The sequence below is a fragment of the Anguilla anguilla genome, chromosome 18 (genome assembly GCF_013347855.1).
Source record: "Anguilla anguilla isolate fAngAng1 chromosome 18, fAngAng1.pri, whole genome shotgun sequence".
Classification (NCBI taxonomy): Eukaryota; Metazoa; Chordata; class Actinopteri; order Anguilliformes; family Anguillidae; genus Anguilla; species Anguilla anguilla.
In genome coordinates this window covers 17,520,066-17,536,859 of record NC_049218.1, presented here as the reverse complement: position 1 = coordinate 17,536,859, position 16,794 = coordinate 17,520,066, and the positions used below count along the sequence as shown (strand labels likewise).

At 43.2% G+C, this 16,794-nt stretch overlaps 1 protein-coding gene across 1 annotated transcript in view; it reads left to right on the top strand.

The window, feature by feature from the left end:
- LOC118218257 (serine/threonine-protein kinase 32C-like) overlaps positions 1 to 8,257 on the top strand; it is a 59,900-nt gene extending 51,643 nt beyond the window's left edge. The window contains exons 6-12 of the mRNA XM_035400810.1: positions 688 to 777; positions 1,984 to 2,087; positions 2,199 to 2,315; positions 3,699 to 3,824; positions 4,296 to 4,424; positions 5,387 to 5,454; positions 6,081 to 8,257. Of these exons, the coding sequence (XP_035256701.1) occupies positions 688 to 777; positions 1,984 to 2,087; positions 2,199 to 2,315; positions 3,699 to 3,824; positions 4,296 to 4,424; positions 5,387 to 5,454; positions 6,081 to 6,303 (857 nt within the window). The 3' untranslated portion in view covers positions 6,304 to 8,257. The remainder of the gene's footprint in view (positions 1 to 687; positions 778 to 1,983; positions 2,088 to 2,198; positions 2,316 to 3,698; positions 3,825 to 4,295; positions 4,425 to 5,386; positions 5,455 to 6,080) is intronic.
- The last annotated feature ends 8,537 nt before the right edge of the window (positions 8,258 to 16,794 follow it).

Genomic DNA, 16,794 nt, shown 5'->3' with positions numbered 1-16,794 from the left:
TTTTATGTTAAGTCTCAGGCTCAAGGGTACACTACAATGACTCTACCTCACCTTGGAATCAAAATGCATTAGTGTTTCAGCAGTTAGATCTCCACACGGCTTTATCAGTAGCTCTTTTTGATGGCGTCTTCACTTTTGTTTTGCATGGTTTTGAATTGGTGGTCTGCAGAAACACTTTGAAGAGCATAATTAATCAGCCATAACCAAGAAATTCCCTGACTTTACACTGAAGGTGTCCTTCAGACTGTTTGTTTTAATGATCTAGCGATTGAGATTGTGTATTATTGGTGTGTTCTCAGCTGGTTACTTAAACCTATCCCCTGGCAAGAGACCATTCAATAAGAATTAATTGTGTTCAATGCTATGTAATTAAATGCATAATAATTCATTGCGTTTAATCTTTCTGTTCTACATTTTTTTGTATGTTAATTTCAGTTAATTTTTCAGTAAATGCTAACTGTTAACTGTATGCCTTGTTAAATTCACATTTTATTAATATCTGCCACTTTGACTTATAATTAAGTGAAAATCATAATTATCCTTCTCAAACACAGTCGTGAGTTTTGCGCTCATCAAAGTTATATACTAATTAATGTATTGGTGAGCCATGTGTAATTTCAGGACAGATGTTGGTTGGATCGAGGGCATTGATTAACCTGTGCATCACCCCCCACTGTCTGTGTGCAGGGCACGCTCACCTGACTGACTTCAACATCGCCACCATCATTAAGGATGGGGAGAGGGCGACCGCCCTGGCCGGGACAAAGCCTTATATGGGTGAGCCCTCGGCTGCACCGCGGACACCGATAACGCGGGCCGACGAGCGGAACGACCCGCCGAGCTCTCTCTCCCTCTGCTACTGCCGCAGCTCGCCCACCACGTTCTCGTCTTATTAACTTAGCGCGTTCGTGGGAAGGTCGCCCGAGAGTCAGCTTTTGTTTGCTGTGATGCTCTTGCCAGGAAGCTGAAAAAGTGGCTCGGTCTTCAGAGGGAATGTAGAAAACAAATTACTATAATTAAAAAAAGACAAAGGAACTACAGCAGACATCCAAGGCACTAGTACACTACACACCCAAGATACTCAGATCTGAAGCCACTGGAGGCCGGTAGTTCTGCTGGGTTTCTTTTCGTCCTGATTTCTGATTGATTTGTTAATGTCTCTGATTGGCCAGAGAGTCCACTCACCTGGTGTCTCAGCTGTAACTCTGTCTCCTATTGGAGGGGAAGAATGAAGACCAGCAGTGCTATCATACATGTGTTATGTGTGATAGACAGACATACAGTTCTGTTGTGTCAGACAATCATTTAAGCACACGCAGATAAGCTAATTTCAAACATTTTTATCTGAGTTTTATTATAATTTACTTGTCAGTCAGTCTCAAATTTACTTGACTAACTTATCCTGGGTGACTTGTATAGTTTTACTTATTATTATCACATAGTTATACTTTTGCTGAAGTCTCTTGCTCAAGGGCAGAGTACAATGTCACTGCCTCACCTTGGAATCAGAATCCATTATAAGTTCTGCTATTAAACCTTTACACAGCTATTACTCTAACTCTGATTCTGCAATTTTTTAAAGACAGAACTTATAAGGAATTTTGATAAAGTGCTTAGCTTGTGCAATGGCTATGACCTGTCTTGAAAAACTTTGAATCTTTCTTCACATTCTTCACAAAGTCAGCGTGGCAAGTCCGTTTATGTAATCATTTATGTAAGTCACTAACGTGTTTAAGATAGAAATTAGCAGCATGTGCATTTAATTGAGCAACAAAGGTGAGGACGAATGTTGGATTGCATCAAGACCTGTGCCACACATGACAATAGAACCTGCACCCTCTCAGTTATAGTCCAGATTCCTTGCCCATTACACAGTGCGGTTTTTCCACTAGGTACAGTGCATCACATGGTCGAGTGAGCATGGCAACTTGCTCCGGAAACTTCCACAGGGCCCTAATTTCCGCTGGTCTCTCCTACCGACAGCCCCAGAGATATTCCAGTCGTTTGTGAGCGGGGGAACCGGCTACGCTTTCGAGGTGGACTGGTGGTCTTTGGGGGTGACGGCCTTTGAGATCCTGCGGGGTTGGGTAAGGCTCCGTCCTGCCCGTCGCTGCTGACCTCTGACTGGATGGCAGGGAATGGTGGCGTATGGTTGTCTGAAATGACCAGCACTGATATGATTTCCCTGTCTCTCTCAGAGGCCGTACGAGATTCACGCCAGTAACTCTGTGGAGTCTCTGATGCAGCTCTTCAGCACGGTTAGTGTGCAGTACTGCCCTGCCTGGCCGAAGGACCTGGTCTCCCTGCTGAGAAAGGTAGGGGGGGGGGTGGTCAGACTATTTCTGTCTGAGAGAGGGGGGCAGTCTCTTCCTGTATCAAAGAGGGGGTTGAGAGGGGGGGTCAGTCTCTACCTGTGCCAGAGAGGGGTTGATAGGGGTGTCAGTCTCTTCCTGTTTCAGAGGGAGGTGGGCCAGTCCACCTGCTTGATCTGGACTCTCATTAACAGGTGTGAAGTATTGCCTTGGGTCACTCTTTTATTAAGATGGTGAAAATGCTTTTGTGCTCCCTCTCACACACTTCCTGGTCAGTTTATCAGTCTGGAGGTCTGAGACAGGCTACTCCGGCCCCCCCTCCAAAATAAATAATTTGGTGAATAAAAAAAGAAAAGTGAAAAACAAACCACTCTACCAAAGGTCAGAGCATCTCTGTTGCTTGGGAGATAGCTCCCATGGCAACCAGTGTCACCCCCATTGCTGTGCTCGAAAACTCCAGAAACTGAAATATGATTAAGCAGGGAAACCGTCATTCCTGTGTGCTGTTAATAGCAGCTTATTTACAGAACTATTTTCTTAATAATAATCATTTGCCTGACATCCGTCTTGTTTTTTCCCCTTTTAATTTAATTGTGTTTTAACATTATTTTCCTTTAGTTTTTCAGTGTGCAATCTTTTCTGCTTAACACAGATAAGCAAGGCCTTTGCCAGTGATGTCAAGCTGTCAAGTGATGTCAGGCAGCTGTATAGCATAATGTTTACGGCCTTGTAAATCAAAGGTCGTGGGGTTCAAGTCATATCTGGGGCACTGCCAGTGTACCCTTGAGCAAGGTACTTAACCTGAATTGCTTCAGTAACTATCCAGCTGTATAAATGGATTGTATCTAAAAATTTAATCTGTGTAAGTTAACTGCCCTGGGTGAGACCGTCTGCTAAATGTAAATGTAGAGTCAGGTTTCAGTCAGCTTGTGGGCGCCCCCTAATGGTCATTGAATGAAGGGTTTAAAAGATCAGCAGTCCTCGTTTTGTCGATCAGTTTATTTAAAGGTGTAAAAGGAGCACAGTCTGATATGAGATCTCAGTGATGGAAAACTGAATCTGAAGGAAAGAAGAGTGAGTAGGGCTCTGAAGTATCTGAGTCAGTAAACCCTGGATCCTGTAGCCACATGTTCGAGCCGCAATCGCAGCTGTGACTGTCCAAATCTGACCCAGGCTACTCATGGCTTAATGTAGTTCAGCTGCATTGAGTCATTAAGTTATGCAGTGCTCCTTGCATAAGAGCGGGTGACACAGAATGAACTGGAGAGGCACAGCTGAAGAAATGAGCAGTGGGGGGGGGTAATCTGAAGCAGATTCACAGTAAAATGGTTTAGCAGAGAGGCTGAGGCCTGGTGCAGATGTTGACGGGCTGGGCTGTGTCTCCAGCTGCTGACGGTGAACCCAGAGCACCGGTTCTCCTGCCTGGCAGACATGCAGACGGCCCCCTATCTGTCCACCGTCAACTGGGACGCTGTGTACGAGAAGAAGGCAGAGGCAGGCTTCGTTCCCAATGTGAGTACGGCTCACATGCACACACGCCAGACCTGGGTCAAATACATATTTGTTTTGGATTCAAATACTTTTCTACACTTTACTGATCTTGGATTGGAACCAATGAAATACGCTCAAAAAGTGCAAACCCCGCCTTCTGGTCATATTGGCAGGCTCAGTTACACCAGGCAAGATCAATAGAGCACAGAAAAGTGTTTGAATCCAAAACAAATACATATTTGACTCTCACACACACACACACACACACACACAGACACACAATCCAACTCTCGTTAGCACAAGCACACGTATGCACACACAATCCAACTCTTATAAGTGCAATCACACACATGCACTCGCATACTGTATACACAACAGTTGTTTGTTGTCATGGGATGGGCAATTTGTCTGAGGGAATTCAACGTGCCACCTTGGCCAGCTTGTATGTGTGTGCTCATGTGATGGGTTTGTGTGTGTGTTCCTGTCCCACAGAAAGGGCGCTTGCATTGTGACCCAACCTTTGAGCTGGAGGAGATGATCCTGGAGTCTCGGCCATTGCATAAGAAGAAGAAGAGGCTGGCGAAGAATCGCTCCCGTGACAACAGCAAAGACTCCCAGTCTGTGAGTCACACGGCCTCTCCTTCCTCAGACTCCCTGTGACCCACGCTGATCAGTCATAGGACTGGTGTACAGTGTGTGCCTCTGCTTCTTCACTGTATAGTAGTGCAACTGTGTAGTGTAATGTAGCTTCATTTCTTAGATGACTTATACAGGAAATGACATCACAGATGAATATGGAGCCCTGACTCAGGATCACACAGGAGATTAGTAAACACTTTATTGCTCTTAGCAATATCCATCTTATTATCAATGATTTTCATTCTTTTAACATTCATATCTACTGTATTATCAATGATTTTGCATGCCATTAACACTCGTATCTACCTATTAAAAATGATTTATATGTTCATAATAAAATCTAGATTTCTAATGATGATGTGCAGTAATATCAAAAAAACATAATACCCCCCTTACTATTGATTTCAAAACTGGTTATATTCTCATTAGTGAAATATCTAGATTATTTAAAAACCCACCCCAATAAGATATATTTTTATGAATTTTTGCAGTTGTCGTGATATTAATCTTTGATGTAATTAAAAATAATACCTGTGTTATTAAAAAGCTTAGCTCACATTATCAACGGTAATCTCCACGGTCCTACTGCCTCAGTGGAACTGGAAGGTGTTATAATTAATTTTGGAATATTAAAGTCCTCTGACCTCATGACATGGCCTGAAGAGCTTTCTGAAACAGGAGATTCTGTTTTTACTTGATGCTGAAAAATCACAGTTTGAAGCGAGCAAATGGACTACCGCAGCCACGACAACAGCTCATGGGCTGTGGGTTCGATTCCCGGCTGCGGCTTTGCCACTGTACCCTGGAGCAAAGTGCTGAAGCTGAACTGCTTCAGTGAAATATCCAGCCGCGTAACTGGATTACAGTTGAATGATAAGAGCATCTGGTAAATGCCACAGTGTAATGTGGCCTAATGACTTTGTGAATGTGCCTCTCTCCCGTAGGAGAATGATTACCTTCAGGAGTGTCTGGATGTCTTGCAGCAGGAGTTCATGATCTTCAACAGAGAAAAGTGAGCCCAATGTCGAGATATTTTATAAAGTAACACAGAAAACTAATCTCTCGGAACCCACTAAAGCAGAGCCCCCCTTAGTGTGGATTGGGTTGTTTTTCTGCTGTGAACTGAAACATACATCCTGTTATTCAGCTTTTTGAATACGTGGATCAATACACCACACTTCCTGTTGAACGGCTGTGTTAATGCATCAGGGATCTCTGTCCACACTGTGAATTGAATCCTGGGTGCTCTTGCAGACAGTGAGCGCAGTGTCACGTGTGTGATACAGTAAATACAGTAAATGGATGTATTTTAGTGGGTTGATGAACTGGTATATTTGGGAAGGAATATTGGTACAGCACCAGATTAACTCCTCATTCATTATTTAAGATGGCAGCTTCCTGTGCACACACACTTAAACACTCCTGAGGCAGAACAAGATTAATTCTGTGCAGCACTGATGCCACTTATTCATTTTTAGGTGATCTTAATATTTATTCATAATATTTAACAGACTACACTCCATGAGCTTCTTTATTGTATTTATGAACATAACTATCACTTCTCTCAACAGTATCTTAAACCAGTCACAAATTATGTGTATGTGTGTGTGTGTGTGTGTGTGTGTGTGTGTGTTACAGATTAAAAAAGAGGCAGGAGGAGGGAGCCTCAGACGGAGGGGAGGCGGACGGCGAGGGCGAGGGCGAGGGCGAGGGTGAGGGTGAGGGAGAGGTGGAGGGCGAGGTGGAGGGTGAGGGCGAGGCGGGGGCCGAGGCGGAGGGGGGTACGGAGGACGAAGCAGAACCAGAGACGTCCAACCTGAACATGTGCGGCTCTGTCTGCTCCTCTGCTGGCAGCTGCTAGCAAAACAGCACCCCCTGCTGGCCATACGCACCAGTACCTTTCTGTCTCTCAGTGTCTCTCTCTCTCATTCTCTCTCTCTCTTTCTCGCTCTCTCTCCCACTCTGCCTCTCTTTATCTCTCTCTCTCTCTCTCTCTCTCTCTCTCTCTCGCTGTCTGTCTCTCTTTCTGTCTCTCTCTCTCTCTCTCTCTCTCTCTCTTTCTCTCTCTCTGGGAGCGGAACACACTGGCCTTGCCTGTAAACGCTCTGAAGCCTGCTGTTTGTAACTCAGACTGAAATGACACGTCCCTCTGTAGCAGCGTGTGGTAGCACCTGAGGACCCGTGGCAGGGGACCGCCAGGTTCTGCCTCCCACACTACACACTGGAACTCATTTCTATGCAACATTAGACATGACACCAGATTTAATCTAGGAGGAAGGGCGTGCTGACCCACGGGCCGCTAGCGCGTCAGTGCGTTACCACGGACACCCGCGAGCGACTACTCTTTACAGCAGTGCTTTTGAGACCCAGTTCTGGAGTCCTACTGTGTGCGCTGATCCTTGCTGTAGCCGGGATCTTAGTCATGTGAAATCGCTGCCAGAATGCGCTGATATAATTTAGTACTTTCACACATTCAAACCTAATGCAGGTTTGGCTCTTTTGCCATTTGGTGTGTCATTGGACTCCTAATCTTTCATGAATAGTTTAGTTTTAGTGACCAGGTGACCATACTTGTCTCAGTTAGGACCCCAGTGACTTCAACAATCAGTCTATGATTTAATCAATTCAGAAATATAACTGCTTTCTGAAGCAATCAATAGCCATATGGTGCATTATGTTAAAGCATTCGTTGATCTGACAGATTCAAATTCCTGGGATATGAATGTGGAATATTTATTCCTCATTGTGTACAGAGCTATTTCTGGCATAATGTGACCTTAAGAGGATAAATTCGTCATCCTTCAACAGACATTAAGTGTCTAATTGGAACAATTAACAGCTCATTAATGCTCAGAGGTTGCAATTATGGTAGGAAGGAAAGCCAGCGTACACAGTGGGCCCCAGGCCTGAGTTTGAAAATCCCTGTGCTGTGGCACACTTTGCATCCCGTACCTTGCAGGTAGTCTCACACAGTAGTGACTCTCATACAGGACAGTCGCTAGCAGGTCAAAGCACACCTAGTGTCAGGAGTGTGTCTGTGCCACTGAGGTTTTTAAATCAGTCTAGCAGGGGGATAATAATAATAATATAACAGGCTGCATGTCGGCTAGACGCCGCCCACTCACCTGAGGGGACCAAGCCACTCCCACAACAAGCTGCCGAATCAGTGAGCACTTAGGCCTCTTAGCGATGGGCCTGGACCAGAGGGTTGCTGGTTTGAATCCGCATGCATTTTCAAGCAAGATGCATGCATATGTAGGCCTGCCGGCATAAGGTCATACCGTTAGCATATCTGGTGTCCTTTAATGTGATGGAGGCAGGCAGGGTATCTCATGTAATCCCCTGAGGGTTCTGACCTTAAAGGGAAAGCGCATCATTATTCTTCATTTCTGCTCTGTTCGGGCACGGACATCTCTTGCGTGACATTAGAAGGGCGTGCACTTTGTAGATGCTGTCATTACGAGTAATATTATGCAAGTGTAGCTTCAGAAGCAGCCCAGAATAAAAGCAACTGGGGACGAGTTTCTCCCTAGACCCGGCTGCCAGGATGTGCTTAGTTTGTATTTAGCACTGCTGCACCGCCACTAGGGTCGATGTGGGTGCGGTGTGTACGTTAGCTAGTATCATATCTGTTAGGATTAACATGCTGTCTTACTCTGGGGAATGGGCTTCGTTAAACTCTATAGAACATGTATGATACAAATATATTTCCTTGGTTTAAAAAAAAAACAAAAAACCAACATAAACATGATTGTATTTGAATCTGACGTTGTTTAGACCACTCCCCTGAACATAATGTAAGGGGCTATATTTAGTGTAATGTAGGAGTATTAGAATACAGATAAGGACACATTCAGGATAAAAGAAAATCAAAACAAACCACGTGTAGCTGTAAAATTAAGGTGACGCTTGTATTCTCAGCATGGATGTCTGGGAAAATGTCACATGAGATCCAACAGCCTAATGTTATTACATATGTAAATATTAACAGCATAAATCCTTCTCCACAGTTTTATGTGGAAATCATTATCAACTCTGTCTAAAAGAAAAAAAAGTATGAAGCCAAATTTTCATACAGTGTTATTTTAATCTTTTTTTCCAAGTGTGCAGGCACAACTTGTAGGCAAATACGCCAAAGCTTTTATACCATTTGCATAGTCATTTATAAGGAAAACTGACTGTATGTTTCCTGTTGTGTGTAGGATCAATGTTTCTTTCTGCAAGTGAGTATATTTGCATTTTGTAAATATACAATTATTGTGATAATATTCAAACACAGAATGCTTTGGGAAAACTGAAACTAAACTCAAGTGGTCTTAAAAAAGATCAGCCTTTTGAGACAGACAGAAAAGAAGTTGAAGGATCCATGATTTTTTTTTTTAGGAGACCTTCAAATTATGTGCATCAGCAGTGTCCAGTTGAACTTAGTTTTGCACGCACCACTATTTTTAGGTACTGAAAGCCGATTTAGGCAGTCAGTGAAACAGTCTCCAACTGAGCATGTGTGAAAGACTGCGATGTGCACGTACGGCATGATCGTTGATTTTGTGTTCCTGCTCTTGGTTTTTAGGGAGTTCAGCAGTAGTCCTGTCCCACGTTCCACACCGCATCAAGTCACTTAGGTTCCGTAAACGGTAAAATAATAGTTCCTATGAGGTGCGTGCTGTTTTCCCAACGTGGTGTCGGTCGCATGGTGTTTAAATATAAGCAGTTGTTTTGGAATCTCGCGTTTAGACTGTTCATAAGGAGGTGGAAGCTCCAGCACCGCCCCTCCTGGAACAATGGCTGGCAATTTAACAAAGCAAGAAAACGTATGGATTTCACTGCATATCTCTGTGACTATATGATCTATATGTGCTTTATAATGCATGATGGGCCTGTGGGTATGGAATGAAGGTCTTGCAGCGTAATAAAAACTTTGAAAATTTTTATTTAGCGTTGATTTAGCACTGAATGTGAAGTTTGTAAAGAAAGCTATTTTTATCTGCATTCAGATAGGCTATGTCTCAAAAATAGCAGTCTACCTGGTTATTAAGCAAACTAGATTTCCAGAACTAATTATGTGATGATGATGTTTGTATTCTTTTACACAGCAGGCATTGCGTTGATCTTGTAACCATCTCTTTATAGAATTTAGTTCTGGAGGGAAACAAATGTTCATGTAATATTTTCTCCTCATCTTCTGCATATTGATAATATTTTGAGTAAAATCACAGTAATATTTTCAGTAAAATCAGTGTTACTAAATACACTTGCAAGTCCAGTTATTCTGTATTTACCCTCTACCTATACAAAGTGCTATGTGTATTTAAACAAACTGCTCTTATTGCTTTGATGAGGAAATAAACATGTTCCTGTAACTCTTCTTGTCTTGTCAATTTTGATTTTGAAATTTTTAAGTTGTTATAATTGTTGATCAAACTGGATGTTACATGTTCCACATTATTGAAATCTCTCAAGATCACACCTGCTGTGTTTTAAAAAAAAGACAAATACACATACAAAACAATGCATAATAAATTTGCAGTATTAATATGTCTCTCTACTCAACACTTGGGTTGATCCAGATTAATCAGACAGTAAATGCATTTAATTTTGTAAATCCTCATAGCTTCCCAATAAGGCGTAATTATAACATGGCAATGACAAAATATGAATGCATTATCAACATTTTCAAGGTTTGAAAATGCCACTAAAGTCAGCTTTGATCCCCAATAGGGGTCTTCTTGCCAGAACTGTTCAACATTAAATTCCAGGTTTCACATGCTGGCATATGTCACTGAAAACTTAACATTTTGCTCATTAGTTTCATTTAAAATCATGAAAGAGGCTAAAGTGGATGTACCGATATCCACGGAATAACCAGTGGGTGGACACAGCAATCACACTGTGGTAGGAGTGTGATACTCATTAGCCTCTAGATGTCACTACTGAGGTGGGATACACATATCCATAATCACAAATGTCATCGTTTTATTGCTTGTAATAGTCACAGCATATCTTTTGTTTTGATGCAAATGAACATAAAATGTGATCTGCACTGTATTAACTTGAGAAATAATATAAAAATGATATTTAAAAAAAAACACTTTTTGGAATAAAAATGAAGTTAACTGTCTTAGCTGTCTGTAAGGTAAGTAAATTTTGGTTTCTTTGGTTGTCAATGTTGAGCTCTTTTCAAATGTTCCTGCCCTATACAAGCCCATGTACTTGTCTAATAAACAGGGCTCCTCCCCTTCTCTCTCAGTCTGTCTCCCCTCTGCCACCGATTTGTTTCTCTCCCTCTCATATCAGGAATCTGCTCCCTCCACCTTGCTGTTGAGAATGTCTATGATGGGTGCAGCAGTGTCCAGCAGGGGGCCCCACTCAGGGCCCTCGATAACATCCAGCAGGAGAGAAAGCTCCTCCTCCAGCTTGTGAACCGTGTCCTCCACGCGCTGTCAGACACAAGGGCACACAGGGCAGCAGTGTTACTGTAAGAGGGGCTGCTTTGAATTGGGGGGGGGGGGGGGGGGGGGGGGGGGGAGCTGAGATCTGGGGCAATGCTGTCAGGCATCACATTCAGTGGTTCTGAAAATATGTTTCTCATAATGAACACCCCAGTGGTTTGTGTTTGTTTGTTCAAGTGTGCAATGAAACATTGCCTCTCTTGACACACACATACACACAATACTAGCCAAGAGTATTAGACCACCTAGGTAGGGACAAATTCTGTTAATTTATGAGTATCTCTTGAATAACAAACCAAAGTATTAATTTTTTTTCAATTTCCACCTACAAAAACACAAAAAGATGAGTTATACTTAAAAATAATCTTAGACATGACTCAAAATAGCCTTTGGCTTTAATTATAATTAAACAAATTATTGGAAGTTTATCTAATCATTTTGCAAGGTGGGAGGTGGATTTAGCATTGTGGATTTAGGATTGTTTATATGCATCATATAGAAGGTATATATGCCCACATGCAAGGTTTATGATACTAACTTGGTCCTTGAGATTATTTTAAGTAATGTTCAGTGCTGTGATACTAAACTGTGTGTTTACTTGAGAAGAGCATTAGCATTTACCTTTTCCACTACATCGAGTCTGTCATGGAGGCTACTGTGTTTTTCACACACAGGTACTTGGTCAGGCCTGGGTAAGGGGTCAGACTGGGGTCCTGCAGTGTAAAAAATGGTCAGGAGATGGCAGGCTATAATATGTTTGCAATGATGATATCGTAGTTCAGCTGCAAAGAAGACATATGCTAAACATGGGTGCCTATTAAAACTTTATTTTTATGGGACATCCCATTGTAAAAACTGAAAATTTTGTCTGGAAGGTGCAAAGGTTTAAATAAAAAAAATTAAAAAATTTGAAAAAGGAATGGACATTTTGTTTTAAAAGGACAAAGGCAGTGATCGCTTTAGAGAAGGAAAGTAAGCTATTGAGCTGATAAAACCCAAGGCTTCTTCTATCCCTCTGAATATACCAATTAGCATGAGATCTCCTTAACAGGTTTTTACCCATAACCTGCAGACAGTAATGCCAGGAGATTCTCTTGGTGGTTCCCATGCCCCCAAAACTGACCCAGGATCAGCTCACTTAAATCATAATCCCAGACTACTGATGCAAAATGTGATCCAGGACCAATATGTGAGAACAGAAATATTTCAATTTTGATCAAATCAAAAAAATGGGTTGTGTTGGGCTTGCATGGACACACTTGCGTCATGGAAGTGAGGTGTTCGGCGACATTCTGCAACTGTGTAGTGGCGCTAACAGATCCTGGGGTGTACCTGTGCCATCCTATAGAGGGCAGTGTGCTCTGTGTGTGTTGACAGTATCAGTGCGCACTGTGTGTGTCTGTAAGGAGATACAGGCAGTTGTAAACACCAGCAAGGTTCTAAGCTCTGTACTGCTTGTTAAAACCTACTCTTTAGATCCTTCTTCAAATGGAAGCTGAGATAAAAAGGCTCATTGATGTGGAGAAATAGCAGTAATCACACATCTTCTGGACACGCCTAATCCCAGCAGGGGAGCTATGTGAGTGGATCAGTGAGTGAGTGAGTGAGCAGCTTGGTTGAATAGGGAGAGCAGGTACTTTGACAGATCTTGAGTCCATGTGACAACCAGAGGCAATAACACGTGTGCCTCTTTGGTTAGAAGACCTCCTCTCTCCGTCCTTCTCCTCTCTCTCTCTCTCTCTCTCTCTCTCTCTCTCTCTCTCTCTCTCTCTCTCTCCTCCCCAACACTCTCTTTGCTACAGATTTCTGTTCACGTGTTTCCTATTAGTCCTGAAGCTCTGACAGCTGACTCTGCTTCGGTCACACTGCTACAAGACTGATCCAGGATCAGCTCTCCCAACCACAGCTCTGTTCCCAGTTACTGTGGAAAAAAACTGAAGCTGATCCAGTCTTCTGCCTGCTCTCACTTTTATCTCTAGAACTGGAGACAAAGGGTAGGCGAGGAAGTGGGTGGGGCAGTAGGCGGAGCCTAGTAGTGACTCATAAATGGAGGTATTGTTTGTCCAGTTGGCAGTGGAGCGCTCAGATTTTTATCTTTGCTCTGTGTTTGATTAAACAGTCTGTCTTTGAAGTCATTAGTGTTTCACTGCTTGCTCCCTGGATTTGATGTCTGATGGAGAAGGTGGTCTTCCTTAAGAGAGTTATTAAGGCGACTGTATTAATAATTTCCTGGCTGGGCTGGCAGTTCTCATTCAGTCTGAATTCTGTCACAAGCACTGCACACTGAAACTTTCTACAGGCAATTCCCGTGGATCACCACACTGTTGCTGTATTATACATACTGCATGCAACATGCGTGACCGGAACATCGGCTCACTTGTAGTAATAGTATCTGTCCTGTGACTTAGGGACTAAAGGTTAAGCATAAAACACATTTGTTTTGTGCCTGCTATTAGCTGTACAGTGATTATATGACTAAAAACGGTCATATATATATATATATATATATATATATATATATATATATATATTAACATTCACAGACCAGGTTCAACTAGCAGCTTGATATATTTAAGATAAACTGTACACACATTTTACAAAAGACAGGCAGGCCTAAACAAATTACTAAATTACTTTTCAACAGAGCAACGAAGTGGCCATGCATGTGCATAATTACGTGTTTATATGTGTTTGTTTGCGTGCATGTATGTGTGCATGTGGTGTGTGTGTGTGTGTGTGTGTGCGAGTGTGTATGTGTTTATGTTTATGCGTGTGTGTGTGTGTGTGTGTGTGGCATTTATGTGTGTTTGTGCTGTATTTATGGGTGTGTGCATGTGTGTGTGTGTGTGGGCATGTCTGTTGCAGCAGTCAGGGATGCTGGGAAACACCGGTCCCGAGACACAGGAAATGAAAACATGGCAGCCTGCGTTTACTGTGAGTAAAGCCCAAACCACGCAGCCCAGCGAGGCTCAGTCATCAGCAACAGCGCTCCACTTCCAGCCCACTGGAGCGTGATTAACCCAGGGGCTGATGGACTGGAGTTTACCCACACAGGGGCCTTTCCCCATGGGCTTCAGCCTGGGGAAGAACTGCGGGGGGGTTCAGGGATTTGGGGGTTTGGGGTGTGCTCAGATTTTCTGGGCATGTCCTGGGTTAATATATTGTTGCAGCTGGAGGGGGTATAATGTTGCTCCAAACTGTTTGTGTTTTAAATTATATTTTGTCATTCCCGCAGAGTGAGGTCACTCAAACTGTCAAAGTGATGAATTTATCTCCACTTTCTCAGAAAGGTCATTGAACGGAGATGTGAATGTGAGCTTTGTGCATTTTGTTGTCGTGGTTGCTGAAGGTTGTAATGGTCATTAAATAGCTCGGAAGATGGTAAACACAGATGACAGTGGAATCACTACAGCGTATGCAGAAATACACATAGATCTGACTGATTACACTGGGTGATGTCAAGCTCTCTGCAGTTTGAGGTAATGTCCCGGAGCAGGAATCATGGACCAGAATTTAGGGCTATTTTATATTTTGCACCCCTGAACAACTCACACACGCACACGCACACACACTCACACACACACATTCACACACGTACCTTCAGGTGAACATAAAAACTTTTTCACATGTCTTTACCAGGCATCACTGGACAATGATGCAATTCTCAGGTTTAAAGAGAATTGCATCATTGTAACATTGCAACAAACACAAAATATGCACATAAAAACCAGGAAAAGGGAAAAAAGATATCTCAATACATGCAATGCACACAAAGCCTATGCTATCGGATGATTTTAACATGAAGGTTTACTGACAAATTATTTTTATATTTATGTAGGTGCCCAGGTGCTGTGGCCACACCCAGGAGTGGACTGTCCAATGTCCTACCTGTCACCACCTGGCCAATCAGGAGGAGAAAGAGTCCGAATGAGAGGGGGGAATGCCAGGCCATGATGAAGACCTGGAGCCCGGGCGTTAGTCCCTGCAGCAGGAGAGAAGAAGAGTGAACCACAGCGGGCACTGGATCTGTAAGAAAGAGGCAGGAAGAAGGAGAAAAAAAAGAGAGAGAGAGAGTAGGGACACAAAGAGAGAGAGGGATAGGGAGGGGAGAGAGAGAGCAAGCTCAGTCCATGTTTCGCCAAGTTCTCTAATGAAAACAGTAAGCCCAGAAGAACAAAAGTGTCCTTTTTTGGAGGGTGCAGGAGGGGTTGGGGGGAGGGAGCTGTCCGACGCAGTTGCATAACGATGAGAGAATTTAGGAGGGGCTTGAATGTTTTTCAGCCCCAAATATGAAATGGGTAAAGAGGGGGGAAATGGGTAGAGTGGTGGTAAAGAGGTGTGGATCCTGTTTCCAGTTCACAGACCATGAAGCTTAACCGCAGTAAAAATAAATAAATAAATAAATAAAACAAAAAAAAACAAACCTACCAGAATAATGGCTAACGTGTACAGCTACTATTACTGAAAATATAAAAAATGCTCCACAACCCAAATCTAGCAAAAGAAGGAATGTCAGAATACAGGGCAGTATTTTACAGTGCAATATTGAATTCCAGGGGTTGTGGTGGATACAGTGCACAAAGCACACAGTGTGGTACTGTAACTCTGACGGATAGAAACCAGAGAGAGAGACAGATGAAAGTGAAGGACGTTCAGGAAGTGAAACACAGGAAAGAGGGAAGGAACTCCCCTAGCAGGAGAGACAATGTCATGCTGAGTTATCAGACATCAGTCTTAAGCCATTTGCACAGGTTAGAAAACCCTGGCTACACTTCAACCCAACCTGCTAAACTACATCACGACTTTGCTATAACTACACAATATTTCTTTAGCGTTCTTATCCCACATGGGAAGGAACACAAATTCTGAGCTGTGAGATACAGTACCTGAGAAGACACATCCTTGGCACCATATAATTCTGATATATAGCTTACATATAACTACATTTACCGATTTCTAAGCATAAAAATGTTTCTTTAAGTTCTATATTTTTCAGCTGTGTGTGTGTGTGTGCATTTATGCGTGTGCACCTTTGTGTGTGTGCGTGCTTGTGTGTGTAACAGTGCACTAGTATATAATGCTGGTTACTCAGCCCTGTGGGGGCAGGGCAGCTAAAAGGTTGAGCACAAATCACAATGTCACTAAAGCCCTGTGGTCCTGAAGGTAAACACAGACAGATTTGCTGCTTGCTAAGCGCACTTTAACGGAAACTCTGGAGGGCGATATGGCCCCCGTTGGCTGTCCATCAAGCTGTAACCCTGGCCCATGATGTGACAGACAGCTTGGATGCCATGGGGGTCAAATGGAAGGAAGGGGATTAACAACCGTGGAAAGTGAATGTTTTGTCGGCCATCCAAGAAGGATCTTACCTCAGCAGATAAACCACGGTTCACCTGTAAGGGGGCAGGGGTTGTGATCTCTGATTTAGATTTATATAGAATCTGGCGGGTATTTCACAAAGCAGGACTACAGAGTTACCTGGACACTGAATAAAACCTGGAACAGCTCAGGTTTGGGATGGTTCCAGGTTTAACTCAGTGCAGTTATCCAGCTAACTCAGTAATCCTGTTTCATGATACAGGGCTATGGACATGTATTAAATACAAAGCTCAGACTAACAGGAGTGGTCCCCAGCCTGATCTCCCAGAGTGCATCTCTCTCTCTGTCTCAGGGCCCTACATAAGAGCTAAGTCTGCGTCCATCCCCTTAGTGATGTCAGCGGGAGTTTAATCCTGGTCTGGGACAGGAATAGGGTGTGTGTGGGGGGTGGCGGGGGGGCGGAGGGGATGACACGGGGGAGGTTGCTTGCCCGGCATGTGTCTGCCATAATCCCTCCTTAAATAGCCATGAACAGGAAGGCAGTTTCACAGCGTGAGCAGATGCCACATTGTCGCTCAGGGAGA